The sequence below is a fragment of the Drosophila sechellia genome, chromosome 3L (genome assembly GCF_004382195.2).
Source record: "Drosophila sechellia strain sech25 chromosome 3L, ASM438219v1, whole genome shotgun sequence".
In the NCBI taxonomy this organism is placed as follows: Eukaryota; Metazoa; Arthropoda; class Insecta; order Diptera; family Drosophilidae; genus Drosophila; species Drosophila sechellia.
The window spans coordinates 2,175,892-2,195,943 of NC_045951.1; the positions used below are offsets into that span (position 1 = coordinate 2,175,892).

The following is a 20,052-nucleotide window of genomic DNA, read 5'->3' on the forward strand; positions in this document are numbered from 1 at the left end:
ATTTTGTTATATTGTATACTATTTCATATGATACTATTATTTAAGTTAATTTATGTTCTTACGGAACGGTTCGCTGCTAAAAACAGTTGAAACAGATGATGTTAGAAGCTTCTGTGTTGGAACTTAATAGATCGAGTTCCAGCAGATATTTTGAATGCGGTCATATTCACCTTCTATTCATTGAAATTTGAAATCGTGACACTTGTTGAAAGTGTTTGGTATGATTTTATGATCACACTACTTTTTTGCCATATCCATGGTAATTATCAGAGTAATTCTGGCATATTTTTGTCAAGGTTCGCTGGCTATATATTTCGAGTGTAGTTGTCAAGGTTGCATAAATATTTCTTTACCAATATACAAAATTTCACTTGCTTGTTATTATAATCTAACTCACCCAACATTTCCTGGTTGTTATTGAGCTGCATGAGTAGCTGCTCCGCCTCGGGCCAGTCAAGCGATCGACTGTCCACCTCCACCACATGGTTACCGGTAGCAAGCAATTCCTCAAATTGATCGAGGAGGCGATGGAACCTCAGGGCGGTCATCAGGACATTTCTTCGTCGCTCCAATCGTTTTGCAAAGGAGCGACACACAAACTGCATGAAGTCTCGCTGCGAGAGAAGATCCTGGCATCGGTCCATATCCTTTGAAGATGCCTGCCTTTCGGCGACAAACTTTTCGATCTTGTAGAGCAGCTCTGCATAGCAACCGTAGGTTTCCCGGCACTCCAGTTCCAGTTGGTCGTGAGCAGAACGCAGGGCCTCACATCCCCTAATATCACCTGCAACGCTCCTTTGGCGGCTGAGTAACAGCTCGGCCTCCTGCAGGATCCAATTGGTGACGAAGGACACCCCCTCCTCCAAAGTGCTGAGTTCGCGTGCCTCCCTCAGAGATCGGAGTAGTTCCAGCCATGCAGTCCGGATAGCCGTCTGCTTCTTTTCGATCTCATTCAATCGCAACTCGATGCGGGCGCGTTCACAGACGAGATCGGGTGGCAGGAGGGGCTTCTGGGGGGAACCTGCACTGGCGGAGTGGGCAGCGATGGGCGGGGGACCCGCAGGGGACTCCGAGGCAGGTGCGACCGCTTGTGACGGCGGTGAATGCGTCTCGTAGACCTCGTTGAAGCGGGCCAAGATCGCGTTACCTGCACAATGCCGAGATGCAAAGAGAAAAGGGAAAGGGGATGAGAAAATAGCACTCTGAAAAATATACTGTTCCTACAAAACATTTTATATTTTTAAACGACGCCAGGTTATCAGACCCAATCACTTAATTAATACATTCTTGACTGAAATTGGTAAGATTACAGACTTTAGAAACTCAATCATCGTATTTCTCGGAGTGTATTTCACGGTTTTCATCACGGGGGGATCGGATCTAGCGCTATTCACACATCCACAAAAGTGAAAACTCACGCCCGAAGTGGTTTTAAATCGCAGTCTGGCTCTTTGGACTGTGGCATGTGCCACCATTTCGTTGCGCATCACCGATTTTTGTGGCTGTAAGTGAAAGGTCACGATTGTCGTTGTTGCTTTGGTTGTCGTTTTGCCAAACCCACGCACTCAAACCAGAACTCGGTCGAATTTGAAGTCGTTGTTCGAAATTGAAGTGTGAACAGTGTGAAACACGGTTTGCTCACGGCGCAATGATCCTCAACCGCAAATAATTCTCGAAAATAACTTAATGAAGCCAGAAAAGTATTTGATTCTTAGCTGTGGCTTTCATAAATTTTGTATTAGTATGTGGAATTCATGAAGTCATGATTGTTAAGGTCTTGCGAAAACTGATAATATTCGGAATGTCTGCCATTTCCAATCAATCAATCTTTCTAATTTCACAAACAATTCTCAATTGTCAAATCATAGCCAAAACAAAGACTATTCAACTCAACCCCGTAAAAACTGTAGATTTTGAAATTATCTTATCAAAAGCCGCATTTCTACCTAAAAGACCTTCTGTAGGCCTCAGTATACAAGCTCTCCAAAGGCAATTTCAATGTGATTCAGTGCCGTTAAAATCAACCCACAATAAAATCGACAACAAACGGCGCGAAAAACGAGTTTGCCAAACGTGGATCATTTCTAATTGAAACACACACACAAAATTTAATGATTTACTTGTCACATGTGTGTCTTTCTTCCCGTCTCTGTCTGTCTCACTTAACTCGTTTGCTTCGAGGGCAAACCGAATTATGTTAATTGCTCGCGGGCAAACAAAAAACAAAAGACTCAAGCGACGAACTCGACTCACCCAAGTCGATGGCGGACTCTATGTCGTTTTGCACACCGGCATGCATCTGGGCGCACTTCTTCAGCTCCACATCCGCTTCCGCCGGCCGCAGAGACTTGTGTTCCCGCAGAAGAGCCAACAGTTTCTCCATCGAAGACAAAGTCTGCACATGCGACTTGGTGAACTCGTCGATGGACTGCGAGAATATAGCCATTAAGTGCCGTTCGAACGGTGCATAAATTGGGGCACTTACCTTGCGCTGCTGCAGCCACAGATCGTAGTTGAACTGCAAGGTGCCGCCCAGTTCCTCGGGCAGGTTCTGCGGCTCTATGAACTTGAACAGCCTCGCCTTCGACAGCACCAGCGGCTATTTAGAGAGCACAGTGAGAAAATAATGAGTACAATGTTAAAACTCTAATTACTAGGTTGCAGTTTATTATGGTGTTAATGGTTATCACATATTTTATTATGAAATAAATCGGTTTAATTGGAACCGATCCTCCAATCTAAGTTATCAGCTCACCTCTCCCTTGACCTGGGACTTGGTGCACGGCTCCACATGCTTCTCCCAGAAGCCCTCCGCCCTGACTAGATACAGATCCACATTGATGTCGCCCCCAAAGAGGGCGTAAATCTGGCGCACCTGCTGCCGCGATATCCGCGAACTGCTCTCCTGGGCATTGACCACCACACTCACGCCATTCTGTAAAACCGAAGCGCTGGAAGAGATTAATGCCAGGTTGTTTAATCGGTTTGGGACTGAAGGAAAGCGTCTTTAAGCGCTTCATTAGCTTGCCAGTTAGGATTTGGCTTAGGATTTTGGCTTCCCCACTCTTTTTCAGGGGAAGTCATGCCAGTTGATTGATCACAATCAATATATCCATAATTCATGTGGCTTCTTCCATGTATTTAACAGAAATGAAAGTGTGTTTAAACTGACTGAAGTATGTATCAAGTTACTCTGATCTTATGGACTCTAATATAATCGAAGTAATATTAAGGGATGTTAAAAGCAATTTCCATTCAAGACAAATCATTTGACTTCAGAAATTTTAAATTATTTAGTCGGTTTTAAATCTCTGGCACTTAGCATATAAATAAACCCGTTTTCAGACTCCTCCCAGAGAGCCGTGTCTAATGAAAAGTAATGCATTAAAGGCGACAAAAAATGAACCTTCATCATCTGCGGGCTATTTGCATATTTCGGCCATATGCTAATGAGTCGTCGGCATTTCCACTGCCGGTTTCTAAAGTTTCTGTGCCTAATGGCAAATGCCTAATACCACTTAATTCCCGATTCTCACCTGAGAGACCGCTTCAGATAGTCCAGAGTCACCTGCAGATAACGGCGATTCCACAGCTGCAGATCGTTGAACGCGTTGACAACGAAGATGATGCGCTTCTGGCGATCGAATCCGCCGGATAAGTAAGCACTGCGCGTCTGCAGGGCATTCAGTACGTCCTCCTCCATCTATAGGGAGTTTAATGATGGGATCGCGATGACGAAGCGGCTTTTCTAAATGCTAATTGAGCCTCTTGTCGCCGCGAACATTTTGCTGCTGAGAGAACGCGGGATTAGGATTTTCTTTTTGTTTGCAGTTGGCTGTTTGGAAAAGCTTGAAAATTAATACAAGTCACAGTTATGCGAGTTGTTTTCGTTTCTGTGGCTGCTGCTGCTGTTTTTCTTGCCGCTGCACAATGCTGCACATTTCCAAATACCGCGAGACTTTGTTGGGGAACACGTTTGACAAGTTGCAGCCTGAAACTTCGGTTGCCTTTACTTTACTTTAGTCCGGTACACCGAGGAAAATTGTCAAACGCTTAAATCGATAGTTTGGCTTAAATAACTACAGGCCATTTACCCGAACCAATCAGCGCTACTTCATTTAACGAATAAATCTATGAATGGCGTTATTGTAAAATACTTTTACGATCCACCCAATTTCTCCCAGTGCCTAGCTAGTCTCTCCACATGATTTTCACTGTTTTCATGTTAGTTTAGGAGTTTTTTGTTGGCTTTTTCAGTTTGGGTCTCTATCTCTCTGGCCTAATGGAAAAATTCCATTTTTGCGCATGAGTATTTTGACACAAATTGGAGTTTTAGCTCTTTTCCATGCCGGCCAGCAGCAGCAGTTTGAACTTAATTTGTCGGCTGATAAGGGGCGCGGCAGACCCAAACGCTATGTGGCATGTATATGGTACATAGAGGAGGAAAAGAGCCGAGTAATTCTTTCACTTGTGAGCCAGAAGTACGTGCCAGAAATCCTGTTTGCTGCCAGTCTATCTTACAGTTATGCGTAAGTGGTCGATGCCTCTTTTCCTGTCTCTCAGTCTGCCCCATCTTGCTCCGCTTATTCTTTACTCTACCCAAGAGTATTTGGATATCTGCTGGACTCTTTTTTTAATGTCTTGATATATATGTTTTTCCAAGTAGATTCGAGTTATATAATACCAGAATTGCTATTATAGAAAGTTGCACTTGCAGCAGTCACTTATTCAAATCAAAGTATATTTTTGAATTTCTGCCTTATAAGTGTATTTAAAGCTCGGTACTGCAGGCCCAACTTCCTTTCCCGTTTTTATGTTCTATGTTCTATGCTAACCAATTTGCACTACTTGGCTTGACTGCGAGTTTTGATGGCAGGAGCGAGAGCAACCTGTTTGTTTGCCCGCTTTTGGGAAGATGTAATAATTGTCATAGCGGTCGGTTGGCCCCTACCAAAAACCCCTTTTCAATGCACTTTACTACGCCCCTTCCGCATTGGATTTCAATTAATGGCAGAGGACAGGTAAAAAACAACCTTGCAGCAGCAACTTTGGAATGGGGCATACATACTTCTGGTTTCAAATGTCAGTACGAAAAATACTTGCAAATATGAGCGGAGTTATGTCTATATTTTTATATCCCACCGAGCTCAGCGAAAAACTCACGAAAAGGGTAGCTGAAAATTGAGAACCCCGTGGGGCTCGTAATGCCTCGAATCTTTGGAATCGGGCACACCTTTCGGCCTAAAAAAAATAGATGGCAGCAGCAACAAAAACCGTTTGAGCTGCTGTGTTGTTTTCTTTCAATTTCTTTAAACTTTCTTGAGAACTTTTTTGGGTTTTGTTTTCCTCGGCTGGGCTTTTTTATTTTTGTTTTATGATATGGCGATAAGATCTATGCCAACGACGACGGGCTGTTGAATTAATTGAAAAGTTCAGCGGCAGCAGCAACGAAACTCATTAGCATTTCTCCACACAAAATTTGTTTTAACAGCTGACAAATGTGTTCAGCTGTTTCGAAATGAGTTTTCAGTTCATTTTGCGTGTTGTTCCATGTGAAGTAACTCGACTTGGTTTTGACATACAGAGCGACTCCTTATCGATTGGGGTCTTACTTCTCAGTATTTCGAAACGAATTTAGTTCTTATCGCTCTTTTCGACACCTGAATAACACCGACAAGACACCACCGATATCGTTCATCCGCCCCGTCCGCCCGCGTGGAATTCTCGCGCTCAACTGAAAGTTTCCAATCTAAGTTTCGATCTTAGCCACGATCGTTGCCAACCCGGTTTTCGGTTCGAGTTGCGGCTCGAAGGGCGTTCGAGTTGCAGTTGCTTGCATGTCAGCTGTTTTTGTTGCATTCCAATTGATCGTGAACTGTAGTATTTTGTATTTTTTATTTTTTACTGCACTGGCTGATTATTACCCGCACGTTTTGCCCCTTTTTGGGGGGGCGCCTTGCAAACCGGTTGGGATTTCTTTTCTTCCGAGTGCAAAATTAATACAAAACATGCGTTTTGTCTGCCAATGGAGATATCGGAGATTCTGTGGGAGCACTTTTTTATTTTCATTACTTCCACTTCTTCTCTACTTTTATGGGTATGATGAACTTGGCAAGAGAGTTTTATGTGTGGGAATTTATTTATATGGATGATCATTTGGCGAGTTCATTAAAATACGAGTTCTAAAGTTGATAAGTTGTGATTAAATGCTTTTTATTCCTAATTCATTTTCGATTCTCAGTCAAATGTTTTTTAGGGTATTATCCGTTCGATTCAGTTAAATTTCCTGCCTCACGCACTCGTTTTGTTGTTTTATTCATGTATCCCTTGACGTGGGAACTTTTAATTGTGTGTGCTGGGAGTTTGCAGACAATGCCAGGAATTGTTGTCCACTTGAACATCTTCCGCCTCGCAAAGGAAACGTACTGGAAAGTGCAGAAGGATATTTAGTATGCTTCCCTGACAGCACAAATATCAAAGATTTATTTCTCTTTGCGGGGTAAATGAAAAAAGGAGCAGTCCAGAACCGTTTTAGGCTTCACTTGTTTATGAAAGGGGACAAAAACAAACATCTCCACCAGAAAAGGGTCACTCCCTGGAAAAACGGTCTAGGGAAGGGGTTCTGTGGGTTACGACCCTTATAAACATGTCAATCACAAGTAAATTGTTGCAGATTTAATGGTCGTCCAAGGAATGTGGGTCTGGCAATAGGAATCCCACCCGACAGCCCGGACTCACTGAAATGCAAACGGATTTCCACTGCTGTGTCAGCAGTGTCGGAAAACGGCGAGAAATACAGTGAAGCTTCGACAGATGATTTAAAAGTTAACTAACAAAAAAAACATTTTATCTAACCAAACATTAATTATTATTAATTATTATCTGCATTTCGTTTATTAGTATCGATTACATCTAGTTTTCCGACAGCACACTGTACCAAATTGCGTCCGCCATAGATTTTGCTTTCCATTTCACTGACTTCCATGAATTTATAGGCAATCTTCGGAGGCCTAGGCGCGATGGTTTTGTTTAATGAAACTTAAAGTGCGTGCCAGAGTGCCCGGGCACGTATCCTTGAGCTCCTTGAGGGATTCTAGGGGGCTGAGCAGAGCGGAACTGGAAGCTGATGAAGTCAGGGCTGCACTCAATTGCAATAGCCGACCGCAAAATGGCGTCGAAAGGACTTCCGTTCGAGCAAAAAACAAGAAGTCATTCAACTGGGCATCATCGGACGTGAAAAGCTTCTGTTTTCCTTTTTATTTTTGTTAATGTTACTGGCGGAGAACGAGGAATGGATTCCCCCACCCCGACAGCTTTAACGGCTATTAGAAAATTGCGAAAATTGCGCACACGTTTTGGCTGAGAAAAGCGGGAACGTTGCATGTGGCAGGGCAATCGAGTGCAGTTTGTGGCCTCAGATTTATTGCACCGAGCTGGAAATATTCGAGATGGCCGGCTCGCATTTTAAACAGTTTTCGTTAAGTTTGGTTTATAAAGCCCCACGCCAGGCCTCTGCATAATTCATTCGGTTTAAGGGTTTTCCACCAATTCATTTCAATCAGGCCGAGGGAGCAGAGAGTCTCGAGTCTCGGCAGTCCGTGGCTCGTTTTAAATCATTTAGTGTGGTAGTTCTGGCCGTTTTATGGGCCCGTCTAAAGGAGTGCCAGGTGATGTTTATTGGACGTATGCATTCCGCATTGAAAGTGCTCCAGAATCGCTTTAAAGTTTGCCGGCAAAATTTACGGACTTCACCTTGAACACTTTTCTCGTTTGCGGTAAAAGTTTATGGTTGGTAAATCTTCTTTAACTAGGTTTTCCCATCCAACTGCATTTCATATTTTTTTGTAGTTCTATTTTTGTAAATTACCTTATTTAGTGAATATTAAACAGGACCTCTGAGAATATATTTAGCCCAAAACATGCAACCCAAATGCGGGATTTGGGTTTGCCTATAATATTTCTTGGAACTTTTTGCAATTAACGCCGAGTTGATTTAAGGTATGCGCAAGTTTCCTGGCTGAATTCCCGTAAATCTTTATTTCACAGAAACAACGTTAATCCAGTGAAAACGGTGGCTTTCTTTCACTTTCATTAAGTGCCGCCCAAGGTTGCCCCGCGAATTCATCAACTTTCCCGGCCATTAGCCAGGGAAACCCGAAACCAAAACACCAGCAGATCCGTCGTTCCTCGAACGATTTCCTTAACCTCTTTAAGGCTGCTTAACCCAATATCACACCAAAAGAAATTGTTGCTGAAATCGGAGGCGGAAAGCGTTCGAGTTGCTCACCCATTCAAAGGGAATTGGAGTGCACACGAGTCGGGCAGCCCGGCAGCCAGGCCAACCCACTTTAATTTGCAAATCTAGGCATATGCCGTAAAGGCTTTATGGCTTCCACCTTCGAAGCGCCAAAAAATGAATGGGGGAACCCCGTGGCGTCTCTGATTACAGGCGAAATATGCCACGTGTATGTGGTACGCATATGTGTGGGGGGCAGTTTTGATTCTCTGAAATGGCAAAATCGATAGTGTAAGGAGGGAATTTTCTTGAATTTTCTTATATTCCCTGGGCCTTTTCACTCGAAAGTTAATTGATTGAATTAGCCAGCCGAGCGATGACACAAAATGGAGAAGCTACTGCCATAAATATTAATATGGGCCAATCAAAACAAATGACAAGAAAATTATGCGATACCAATGTTTAAAACTCAACAACTTCCTGTGTAACAACAAAGTGTTTAAATTAATAAATGCCACTCCGGTTTCCACACCCACTCCATAATCGCATTTCCCCGCATTTCGTTACTAGGCGTCGCCCTAAAGGTAGGCAACGAAAATCCACTCCGTCTGCTGGAAAATACATTTTCAATGAAGCAGTCTACTTTTCCGATGACAGAAAAGTTTCGCTGGAATTTTAGGAATTTAATTTGCATACATTTGGTTGACTGATTACTAGCTATAGCTCGGATTCTGAACTATTTAAGCTTGTCATACTTGATGTAAGGAAAATTTTGAGTTCCTTTCAAGGACTACATATCATTTCTATTGTCATTGGATGCTGCTTAACTTTCACCTTTTTTTTGTTCCATGGCATCGATATCTGTGGCATCGACTGCGCTAATTGTTCTAATGCGCTCAAGCTGTAAGCTGCTTAAAATTGCTTAAATTGCAAGTTAAATAACAGCAGGGAAGAAGGAAACTCTCTAACAAGAACATGAAGGAAGGAAATATATATTCTCATATGTACATATATGTACAACTGCCTTCTGAGTCATTGACGTCATTGAAATAATCTACAATTACGCAGCAGTTGGAGAAATTGGCAACTATTATTGAACACTTAGTGTAAGTAAGTAGGGGAATCTCATACTGGGTTTGCAATTTAAAGAGTACGATGGGCTAAAGGAGTCCTTTTAATTTAAAGACGGCAAGGATTTGCAATGCGAACTTATTTGAAAGCTGCTGTGCAGTCTTGTTTTATTAATATCATTAAAAGGATTTGTAGCTAAACCTGAGCTGTAATACAAATTGTTGAGATATTTCAACAGTACTAAACGATGCATTATATATGCTCTAGTTATTCCTATGAAGCTATCTTATTAGTATAGAATATTCAATTTTATACCATAGGGATTCGTATAAAATACATCACAGCTTGCTCTTAGCGTGTGTGCTCCTTTTAAAGAATCTTTCTTGCTGTCGCCGCCTCTCCTCGGCACTTAGGTGCTGCTCCTTGCCACTTAAGGACCAAGAAGTGAGTGCCGGAGGTCGGTGATGTCGGATGAACGGCACTATGTAGCGGGCACACTCCTCGGCGGCATGAAGATGAACGTGATGGGTACCTCCCTCCACCTCGTAAAACTCGAAGTGCGGATTGTTGTGGCGTAAGATGGCGACCGCCTTCTCGGTTCTAACTCCCACAAAATTAGATCTTGACCCTTTAATGATCAAGTAGGGTTTTCTCCGAATGCGCTTCGCCAACGCCTCAGAAAATCCAGGTTCCATTTGCGTTAGGCTGTAGTATTTAACTCGCCCATCTCTGGAGAAGAAGAATCTGTCTGGATAGAGTTGCGACTTCGACACCTGCCGGTGAAGCAAGTGTTGGGCAAACTCTGGGGTCACCGAGTTGTAACTTCCTTTGGCGAGGACCTCGTTCAGCTGTGCAAGGGTATAGGAGGGAGGCTCGTGCAGGTTACCCTCCTCCTGACGATCCTCTTCCACCAGGTGCTTTTCCAAGCTGTGGGCCAAAGTTTTAATAACCGTTTTGGGGCTCGGTGTCCAGGGCAGCAATATGTCCAGTGAGATGACCATGTCCACTGTATGTGGGGCCAACGATGTGTAAATGAAGCTTATGATGCCACCCAATGAGTGACCCATCAATGAGACCTTCGACCAGCCGTACTCCTGCATCACTCGAGGAATGATTAACACGTAATCGTTGACGGCGTAGTGCATTCCTGGCTGAATGCGAGCGGATCTTCCATGTCCGGGTAGGTCGATGCACAGCACTCCTATGTAGTCGGGAAGCAGAGGAATCAACCGATCGAAGGTTCCCAAATTGTCCAGCCATCCGTGAATCGCCAAGATCGGTCGCTCCGTTCGATTACCATACCAACATCCGGAGATGTGACCCCAAGGTGCCGGTATTTTAACTTCCTTGAACTGCAAAAAAAGCAATACTGGTTACCATTTTCATTAAAAACACTCTGAACTTAAGTATTTTACTACACACTTTCAGTTTCTGCACTGTAAACTAAATTTGCCTATAATTTGTCTATAATATTATTTCTGGCATACTCACATCGCTTAGAGACATAGTTCCCATATTGATTGGTGGTTTGCTGACCTCTGCCCGTCTGTAAATTGGTACAAACTCCAGAAATGAAGTCACCGCGTGTTATCTTAAGTATCTAAACACCTGCAAACTTGGCGATTCGGTGATCACACCTCTTTCGGCTACAACAGCTGATCTACGACTAATTCCTAATATTGTTTTTTCACTTTTGAAAGCGAACTAAAGAGTAAACACGCCGAAATAAAGAGTACTTTTTTTTGGCGCGAAACAAATCAACAACTTTAAGAGAGCGAAGAATTTGTTTTTAAAAAAGCTGATTAAAAGTATTTCCAATTTTTTGCTTTGTTTACATTCGCGCTTGCTCAGGGTGAACATTTTTTTTTTTTAATTTGATACATTTTTTTTGTTGTATTAACTGGTATTTTTGTTGAATACCTATTCTTCCGAAAAACTTCAAAATATTGTAAGAATTTAATCAAAAATTGTAGCTGGCACTATGCTAATTACCAAAGTTCACCGAAAAAGCATTACGAGGGTCGCATGGTCCAATTGTTCTTATCTCCGTTTGTTATGATTTTATTTATTTGCTTACTCACTCGCCTAAAGACAAAGTTCACATAAGACGATCGCCCTTTGCACTTTGATTATTAGACTGGGTCCAGTGATTGTGGTACCACTTCCACATTTATCTTGAGTATCTGCCTTAATACCGATTAGAATTTTGTTATGCTTTTTAGAATTTGCCTTTATCAGATTATCTACAATGTGTAAAATGTAATTATCCAAAAAAATATGGTTTAATATGATAGTTTAAATTTAATACTTCACGTTCTCAAACTTTACAACCTTTACAGTGTATAACCGATACAGTGTATAATTATCACAACTTGCTGCGCTTTTTGTTGGTCCATGCGAGAAATCCCTTTGGTTTCCTCGATCTGTCATCCTTTCCGGCCACAGCCCAGGAGGTCAGCGCAGGAGGTCTGTGATGCTGGATGAATGGCACAATGTAACTGGCGCATTCCTCGGCGGCATGCAGATGAAGTGCGGATTATCCTTGGCCAAAATCGACATAGCCTCGTTGTTGCGGTCGGAGAGATATGGTGACAAGGAGCCCTTGATGATTAGATATGGCTTCTTGATGATACGCCTCGCCATTTCTGCCCCCAGACCATCGTCGATGTCTATGTAGTGGTAGTACTTTACTCGAATATCCCTCGAGAAGTGGAACCGTTCGGGGTACAGTTTCGACTTGGCCAACTGGCGGTGGAGCAGGTGCTTTGCCAGGTCCGGGGATACGGAATTAAAGCTTCCCGTGGCCAGCACCTTTCCCAACTGGGTGGGGGTGTAGGAGGGCGGCTCACTATAATTTCCCAGCTTCTGTAGCTCTACATTCACTAGTTGTTTCTCTATGCTCAGGGCCATGTAGTCTATTTCGGTTCTCAAGGGGAGCAGTATGTCCAGGGAGATTATCATATCGACGGTGTGAGGAGCAAGGGAGGCGTAAATAAAGCATAGGACTCCGCCCAGTGAGTGTCCAGTGAGAGAGACCTTTGACCATCCGTACTCCTTCATCACCAGTGGAATTGTGAACACGTACTCGTACACACTGTAGTACATTCCAGGTGGCAAGTGCGAGGATCTTCCATGTCCTGGCAGATCGATGCAGAGTACTCCTAGATAGTCAGGTAGGAGGGGAATCAGCCGATCAAAGGTTCCCAGGTTGTCCAGCCATCCGTGAATGGCCAAGATGGGTCGCTCGTTCCGATTTCCGTACCAACGTCCAGAAATGTGACCCCAGGGTACAGGAATCTTCACAGCTTCGAACTGGAAGATGCACAAACTGTATCATTCACTTTTAACTATTAACAACAAATGGTTGACTTATACTTAAGGTAACAAATTAATAATTGGAGGGTAAAGGTTGTCTATTAATCTACTAATATACTTACATCGCTCAGTGACAAAGTTCCCATTGCACTTAATTCTCGATTCGATTCAAGTAGAACTGGCTTTTCTTATCTTAATTTGCTATAAATTATTTGTATTCCGTTTAAATTTCTACTCGTCCTTCTGCTTTAACATGTTGCCGCAAACTAACATATTGTCTTATGTTGGGTTTGCTTATTATTCAAACTCAAAACATAAAGAGATCTTTCTATACTCTATTAAAACTCTTAAGTAATATTGAAGAGAGCGAGATAAGATTGTGTTCTAAGTGGTATTTTCTCACGAGCTCTTACTACAATTTAAAACTATAGTGTATAAAATCCAAAGAATGATCTTCGCGTTCTTTATCACCTCAAGTTGTTGTTAACTATTTTTTATGTACATTAGTTTGTTCTTCATTTATTAAAATACAAATATCTAGCAATTCGCGAGCGCTTAAGTTGACTGCCGAGGTCGAATAACAAAAACATGAATAAGCTTTGATGAGAGAAAAAGCTTCCGAGTGTTTCGTGGCGAATGGCAATGTGAGATCTGTTACATTTAAATATTACTTTTTATCTTAAAGGAAGGTCCAAAAATTTGGATTTAGTTTATAAGGCGAATTTAAGTCGGAAATGATCTTGATACATTGTATCCTTATTTCTTCTCAATTGACTTATATTGTGGTGCATCTAATCAAAGTCATCTGCTGAAATTATGAACACCACCGCATAAACCAAAATGCCTACAAAAGCACGTTAAGTGCTTGTAGAGATTATTTGCCAACTTAAAAATACCGTATATTAATAAACAAAGCGGCTACACTTTTATTACGTTTCGAAATGAAAAAAGCGTGACAACTAATCATTCATAAATACAGTACTAATGACTCTAATCTTAACATTGATTACTGCACATTCTTAGAGTAAACTCGCGATCCCAAGATCGGAATTCATGCTTATGCTATTAAAACTAAATTATTTGCGGTTTGATTTGACTATAACTTTCCTCGGAACAGAGTTGCATTCGACGGAGGTCGGTGGTACTGAATAAAGGGGCACATGTACTTCGCACACTCTTCGGGGAATCGCAGGTGAACGTGATGGGTACCGTTTTCCACTTCGTAGAACTCAAAGTGTGGGTTATCCTGGGCCAAAATGGAAACGGCTTCGTCAGTGTGAGGACCCAGAAAGGGCGACATGGATCCCTTGATAATGAGAAAGGGCTTCTTTCCAACTCCCCTGGCCATATCGGCACTCAGTTCCGCACCAATGTCCCAGTAGTTGTAGAACTTGATCCGTCTATCTATAGATAAGTAAAACGAATCCGGATTCAGTCCTGACTCCTTCACCTGGCGGTGGAGCAGGTGCTGGGCCAAATCGGGGGTCACCGAACTCAGCGTGCCATTGGCGACTGCCATTTCCAATTTCGGCAGCTTGTAACTGGGTGGCTCCCGCAGATTGCCGCTCGCCAGGATCTCATCCTGCACCATGTGCTGTTCCAGGTTTCTGCGGAAGCTTTCGAGGGCAACGTCACTGTCGAATTTCGGCAGCAGCACACAGTCTATGCAAATGACCATGTCCACTGTGTTGGGTGCCATTGTCGCATAAATAAAACTGTAGAAGGCGCCCAATGAGTGTCCCATAAGGGAAACCTTCACCCAGCCAAAATGCTTCATAATCCGCGGAATAATGAACACGTCGTTGTACACATCATAGCGAATTCCTAGAGGCAGGGGCGAGGATCTTCCATGTCCTGGTAAATCGATGCAGAGCACTCCCACGTGATCGGGTAGCAGTGGAACCAGGCGATCGAAGCTGCCCAGGTTGTCCATAAATCCGTGTAGTGCCAGGATGGGGCGTTCCGTTCGATCTCCGTACCATCGTCCCGAAATGTAGCCCCAAGGAGCAGGAATTTTCAGCTCCTGGCACTGCAGAAATTTCTATGAAATGAAATTTCTATGAAATTCTGTACAGAATCTATTCCTCACTTACATTGGTAACTGGAAGTTGTTTCAACATGGTTTTTAGTTTTTGCAGGATACGGCGTTTCAAACGTCTTTCTGCTTTAACAATCAGTCATCGACTTCTTTCAATTTTTATGTTGCTGCTGCTTTTTGGCGGTAATGTTTGCAATATCAGTAATCGAGATACTTAAAAAAGCTTCCGACATAAAAGCTTTTTGATTACAAAACGCACAATACAATCTAAAAGCAGGGGAAACAGGTGTTCTCATAGGCTTGCAGGTGGCTTAATGACGACCTAATTGTACCCCTCAATTTCTAGTTTATTTTACTATTCCCAAAAATGTGTTTCCTACAACTTAAAGTTTGCTACTTCTTGGAGGTCTGTGATTTCGGATGAAGGGAACGATGTAGCGGGCACACTCCTCGGCGGCATGAAGATGGACATGATGCTTGCCGCCCTCCACCTCGTAGAACTCAAAGTTGGGGTTATTCTGGGACAGAATGGACATCGTTTCGTCGCATCGGGGTCCCACAAATGGCGAAAGGGATCCCTTGATGACCAGATAGGGCTTCTTCTCAATGCGCCTCGCCATTTCAAGAGCGAGTCCGTTTTCAATGTCGAATATGTGGTAGAACTTTACACGCCCATCTCTGGAGAAGAATACCTTCTCCGGGTACATGTGTGACTTGGCCACCTGGCGATGGAGCATGTGATCGGCCAGGTGTTGCGGGACCGAATTGTTGCTGTTCCTGGCGAGCGTCTGACGCAGTTTACTCAAGGTGAACGATGGCGGCTCGTGTTCGGTGCCATCCGCCTGTCGCCTCTCCTCCAGCAAATAACCCTCTATGTCCTTGGTCAACTTGCTGGGATCCTCGATCCTCCGCGGAAGCAGTACATCAAGTGATATAATCATATCGACTGTACTAGGAGCCATGGCCGCGTACATGAAGCTCATCACTCCTCCGAGGGAATGACCCATTAAGGAGACCTTGGACCAGCCGAACTCCTTCATCACCCTCGGTATGATGAACACATAGTCGTAGACATTGTAGGGCACACCCGGCGGAAGCCTAGAAGATCTACCATGTCCGGGTAGGTCGATGCACAGCACGTCTATGTAGTCGGGAAGCAGGGGAATCAGCCGATCGAAGGTCCCAAGATTGTCCAGCCATCCGTGAATTGCCAAAATGGGTCTATCAGCTCGATTGCCATACCAACGGCCTGCTATGTGACCCCAAGGTGCTGGAATTATCACCTCTTCGTACTGCAGGCGTTTCTAAATTATAGAAAAAATAATTATTCAATTTAAAATCCATTTTTGAGGGATAAACTACATGCAAGAGTATGAAATATTCCACTTGCATAAGTACACAATTTTCTGTTTTTTGTTTTGATGACTTACATCCATTGTTTCTTTGCACTTTTGTAATTTCTTCCACCGAAAATGTAATTTTCTAATAAAATTCTCTTTTCATTCTTATACAAACAACCGTTTCTGACGTCTCAAACAGCTTTGAATGCATAGATTTAATCCAGTTATTTTGACAGAGTATTATCTTTACTATCTTATATTCATATCACATGTGAATTGCCAAAATTTTTAGCAACGACTTGCAACTGCGACGGCTTTTTAGCGACTAAATTGTTTTCGTGACAATGATCAGCATGATCACCCATGCAATATAAAATCTGTGAAACATATCCCTTAATGAGCAAAAATGAGACAGAACGCAGTAGTCTGGCGGATGGTATTAGTGCAAAAAAACAGGAATTAACCCATTATAGCAAAACACTTTTATTTCAAAGACTTGATAAAATAAATATGTTCAAACTTGTGCTGCGGAATTAAATTAAACAAGAAACTTAAAACTTGATATTTTTTATGAAATTCCTCTTTGGCTTCGGTTTCGTGCTCCAATTCGCCCACAGGTATTCGTGGGTTAAGGTCGAAGAGCGAATTTTTGGGCGCACGACGCACTCAACTTAATAATCTAATAATATACTTCTGAGATTAGGGTGGTGTAGGTAACAAACACAATTCAACTGTGCTGTTATGTATTAGCATTTGGTTTTTGGTGTAGGTAAACAAACACAATTCAACTGTGCTGTTATGTATTAGCATTTGGTTTTTGGTGTAGGTAAACAAACACAATTCAACTGTGCTGTTATGTATTAGCATTTGGTTTTTGGTGTAGGTAAACAAACACAATTCAACTGTGCTGTTATGTATTAGCATTTGGTTTTTTAAATTCGGGCGATGATCCTCTTATCAGTTGCAAACGCAAAATCACCACTTTCTTCTGTATCATCACTTTGCCCAGTTTGGACCACCTGATGGTCGGTCATCGACGTCCGGTCGCAATAAACTGCCGTGGGATTTTGGGAATGTGTCGATTACTACGTGACTCTCGGGTAGAATCGAGTTTTCCACTTGCCGTGTCCACATCGATGCACTCGGTTACGCCATGTTGGCCTGGAGTGGTGGTCATGTGCCTGGTTGAAGTTCAGCTTTTTCCTCACTCTTTTTTTAACACCAACGAGCACGTTTTTCCATTTTTCTGAAAGGGCTTTGGCGACGTTTGCCTGGAAAAATTCATTGGAGTCGAAGATACCTGCTTGTTTCTTTTTTAACTAATCCATAGGAGAGTAGTTCTTTGCTTTAATGCAGGACGATGTGCCTATATCCTTCTATCAACTGTATATGTTACTCAAAAGTAGTTCTCCTGTGTGTACTTTACGTTCCTCTCCATTTCAGACGAACTTCATCCTGCCCGGCTGTCTGTCATCCAAGTGCGATTCCCTTCCGCTGTCTTTCCTCTCGACTGGCTGTGGTTTCTATGCAGCAATATCTGATTCCTGTTCTAAGCTTAATTTGCATTTGCCCAAATTTCCTTATGCATTTAGATCGGGTGTGCAAGAAGCTGCAGCCATGATTTATCTTAAGTTTATGTCTGAGTAATTTATCATGTCTGCTGGGGTCGTGACATCACCTTTTCCCCACTCGCCCCACTCCGCCTTCCTGTTGTGTAATTTTCCCCAGGCAGAGGGGGCTATGCAAATTGTCCCGAGCTTTCCCCCAAAGTGAAAGTGCCATTTCACTGGCGAAATTTGTGCGTGTACTGGCCTTGAATCTGAATCCATAATTTGCCTGTCAACGGCAGCAAGGCAATGTCGTCGTTGTCGTCGTGGCCCAAAAATTGTGCGCACATAATTGAGTTCAAGCATTTGGAGGCCAATTATGATTTCCCACTTTTCACCCAATTTTCTTTTGTCCCTTGCCGCGGCTCCTTTCACATCTCAATCAAAAGGGCGCGCAAAGTCTTTGTCCTTCGAGCTTTCTCAGCGTGGCTTTAATTGCCTCGCCCACTTAACGTATGCAAATTAAATTTAATTCTTTTTCTTTCAACCGGATGTCCTTCGGTTTTTCGGGTCACCTTAAGTGGGAAATCAGCTCACCTACGGTTTGATAAATATTTATGATACCCAATGATAGTTGTGCTGAACGAGGAAAAAGGGTTGCCCATTTCCCCTCTTTTTTCTTGCTCCCAAAAAGTAAATAAACAAATAAAGGATACACTTGAAGAATGTTTAGTCGTATCGTTTGTATCCTTTCAAAGTAAATTGCTATCTCTATACGATTATATCTTTGCATGGGTTGGTTTATCTAAAATATAATATGTGAAAATGATTGGTAAATATTGTAACAGTGTACGGTAGAGTACTATATACGATGCTTTCAACCTGTCAGCGGAGCTCCCAAAAAAAAAAACTTGAGCCGGGGATCAGCTTCACAAAGACACCGCCGGAAGTCTCGAGCTGATACGCATGCATCTGCCGAAAAAAGGAGAAAATTCCAGGGAAAATGGCAGGAAAAGCGGCGGGGGAAAGTCGGGCATCCCTATTATGCTTTCTATGTGTTGCTATTTTGCTTTTTTAGCCGGAATTTCTTTAGACCCAAAGAGCGAGTGAGATTTAAGCCCGAACAATAGATGATCAAAAATACTCGAGTGTGTGAGGAATTGCATTAAGAAATCATTTTCGTTTTGTGGCGGTTTCCATGGAGTTTTCCTTGGTTTTCCCGGGTTTTCCCCGGTTTTCCCTGGTTTTCACAGCTTTTGCACGGCTCTGCGGGTCTAATTCAAATGAATTATTTGAGCCAGAATGTTTCAGTCGGTGCATTTTTCTGGGTGTGCCGGCTTAACAGCATTTCTTTGGCTAATGAATTTGACTATTATACCAGCACATACATAAGAGGGTGTTTGCATTTGCATGTGTGTATAAATAATTGTATTTCCTCTAATTATACAGCAGAGCTGCAAATTTGCATTTGAATTCACGTGCAGTTTTGTCGGACACACATCCAACTTACAATTAAAAATTCCACAGAATTACGAATGTAAACCGGAGTTTTCTGGCATGAAATTTGATGCTGAGTTTTGAGATCCCAAGCCTTGGGTGTATTAATTAAAAGGAACGGAGATTTCAGGTACGCTGTGCAAATTTGATTAAAATAACATGAAAAATAACATTATACTCCAGCTTAAATGGCATTTATATATATTTAATACTCATGAAATTGAGCTATCCATTACACAAAACTACTTAATATGGGGAATCATTTGGATTAATCCACTTGATTACCAAGGTCACACCTCAAAGATTTATGAATTGCCCCACCCACTGCCCACCTAAGTATGCAATTTCTTGTTTTTATATTTGGTTAATCAAGTGCGCATAAGAGCCACAATCAAAAGTCAAATGGCACGTTCTTCGACTCAATGCCAATAAATTAATTAACCACAAAATTTATGATTATTCGCAATGAGTTCGCCTTTTCTGGCGCCTCTTCTTGAGGATTTGGCCCCACGACTTTGTTTTACTTTCGGCCTTATTCGTTTATTTGTGGCCAAATGTTTCTACTGGCGCTTAATAAATAATTCGAATAATTTATGCATTGTCATACGCTAACTAATGGCAGCGGAAGGGGCGTGGCACTTGACAGGCGGAATAAGCGATTGTTTACATTCCGCTCGCTACGAGAACTCAATTGCCTCGCACTCAATTTGCAAGGGCGGCACAAAGGACGATTTCATAATTCAAATCTTTCGATTTATGGCCAGCTGGTGTAGTATTGTCCTCCGGTGTTTATCGAAGCCTCGAAGGCGACTCCAACCCCGGCCAACATTTCGCACTTGAGCCAACTCCAGCGCAACCGGCAATCGTAATTTACGGTTGCCCAACCCAAAAACGCACTGCACTTGTGCGTAATGCCAAAGCAATTGTGTGCACAAGCGGAAAAAATAGCTACATTTCAAAAAAATATTTCTTTTAAGTCACAATATTCAGAGCAAAGAATATTCGGCG

The 20,052-nt window shown here is 42.6% G+C and overlaps 5 protein-coding genes across 13 annotated transcripts in view; all 5 read right to left on the reverse strand.

The window, feature by feature from the left end:
* Positions 1–5,732, reverse strand: part of LOC6610445 (muscle M-line assembly protein unc-89) — a 45,494-nt gene extending 39,762 nt beyond the window's left edge. For 2 of the 8 annotated variants that reach the window (XM_032718016.1, XM_032718020.1), the window contains exons 1-6: positions 5,613–5,708; positions 3,537–3,835; positions 2,756–2,951; positions 2,486–2,599; positions 2,254–2,428; positions 398–1,147 (exon numbers count right to left, since the gene is read on the reverse strand). In XM_032718016.1, the coding sequence (XP_032573907.1) occupies positions 398–1,147; positions 2,254–2,428; positions 2,486–2,599; positions 2,756–2,951; positions 3,537–3,703 (1,402 nt within the window). In that variant the 5' untranslated portion in view covers positions 3,704–3,835; positions 5,613–5,708. Of the gene's footprint in view, positions 1–397; positions 1,148–2,253; positions 2,429–2,485; positions 2,600–2,755; positions 2,952–3,536; positions 3,836–5,612 lie in introns of those variants that run through there. The other 6 variants (XM_032718018.1, XM_032718017.1, XM_032718019.1 and 3 more) reach the window with 5 other exon arrangements.
* Positions 5,733–9,431: 3,699 nt separating this feature from the next.
* On the reverse strand, positions 9,432–11,495 carry LOC6610447 (probable serine hydrolase). Its single transcript, XM_002034992.2, has 2 exons — positions 10,799–11,495; positions 9,432–10,659 (listed from the first exon to the last, which is right to left on the reverse strand). The coding sequence occupies exons 1-2, from the start codon at positions 10,820–10,822 to the stop codon at positions 9,646–9,648; spliced, it is 1,038 nt and encodes a 345-aa protein (XP_002035028.1). The 5' UTR covers positions 10,823–11,495; the 3' UTR covers positions 9,432–9,645.
* Positions 11,496–11,588: 93 nt separating this feature from the next.
* On the reverse strand, positions 11,589–13,191 carry LOC6610448 (probable serine hydrolase). The gene is given in 3 exon segments (XM_002034993.2): positions 11,589–11,836; positions 11,839–12,619; positions 12,745–13,191. Coding segments are annotated over 3 exon segments (969 nt in total). The 5' UTR covers positions 12,769–13,191; the 3' UTR covers positions 11,589–11,672.
* Positions 13,192–13,542: 351 nt separating this feature from the next.
* On the reverse strand, positions 13,543–14,799 carry LOC6610449 (probable serine hydrolase). 2 transcript variants are annotated; one of them, XM_002034994.2, is made up of 2 exons: positions 14,716–14,799; positions 13,543–14,663 (listed from the first exon to the last, which is right to left on the reverse strand). In XM_002034994.2, the coding sequence occupies exons 1-2, from the start codon at positions 14,740–14,742 to the stop codon at positions 13,719–13,721; spliced, it is 972 nt and encodes a 323-aa protein (XP_002035030.1). In that variant the 5' UTR covers positions 14,743–14,799; the 3' UTR covers positions 13,543–13,718. The 2 variants fall into 2 exon arrangements, with proteins under 2 accessions (XP_002035030.1, XP_032573923.1); XM_032718032.1 differs by having other exon boundaries at positions 13,543–14,651; positions 14,716–14,790.
* A 129-nt stretch (positions 14,800–14,928) lies between these two features.
* LOC6610450 (serine hydrolase-like protein) lies at positions 14,929–16,308 on the reverse strand. The gene is made up of 2 exons (XM_002034995.2): positions 16,091–16,308; positions 14,929–15,964 (listed from the first exon to the last, which is right to left on the reverse strand). Exons 1-2 carry the CDS (start codon positions 16,094–16,096, stop codon positions 15,044–15,046), a joined length of 927 nt encoding a protein of 308 aa, XP_002035031.1. The 5' UTR covers positions 16,097–16,308; the 3' UTR covers positions 14,929–15,043.
* Between the last annotated feature and the right edge of the window lie 3,744 nt (positions 16,309–20,052).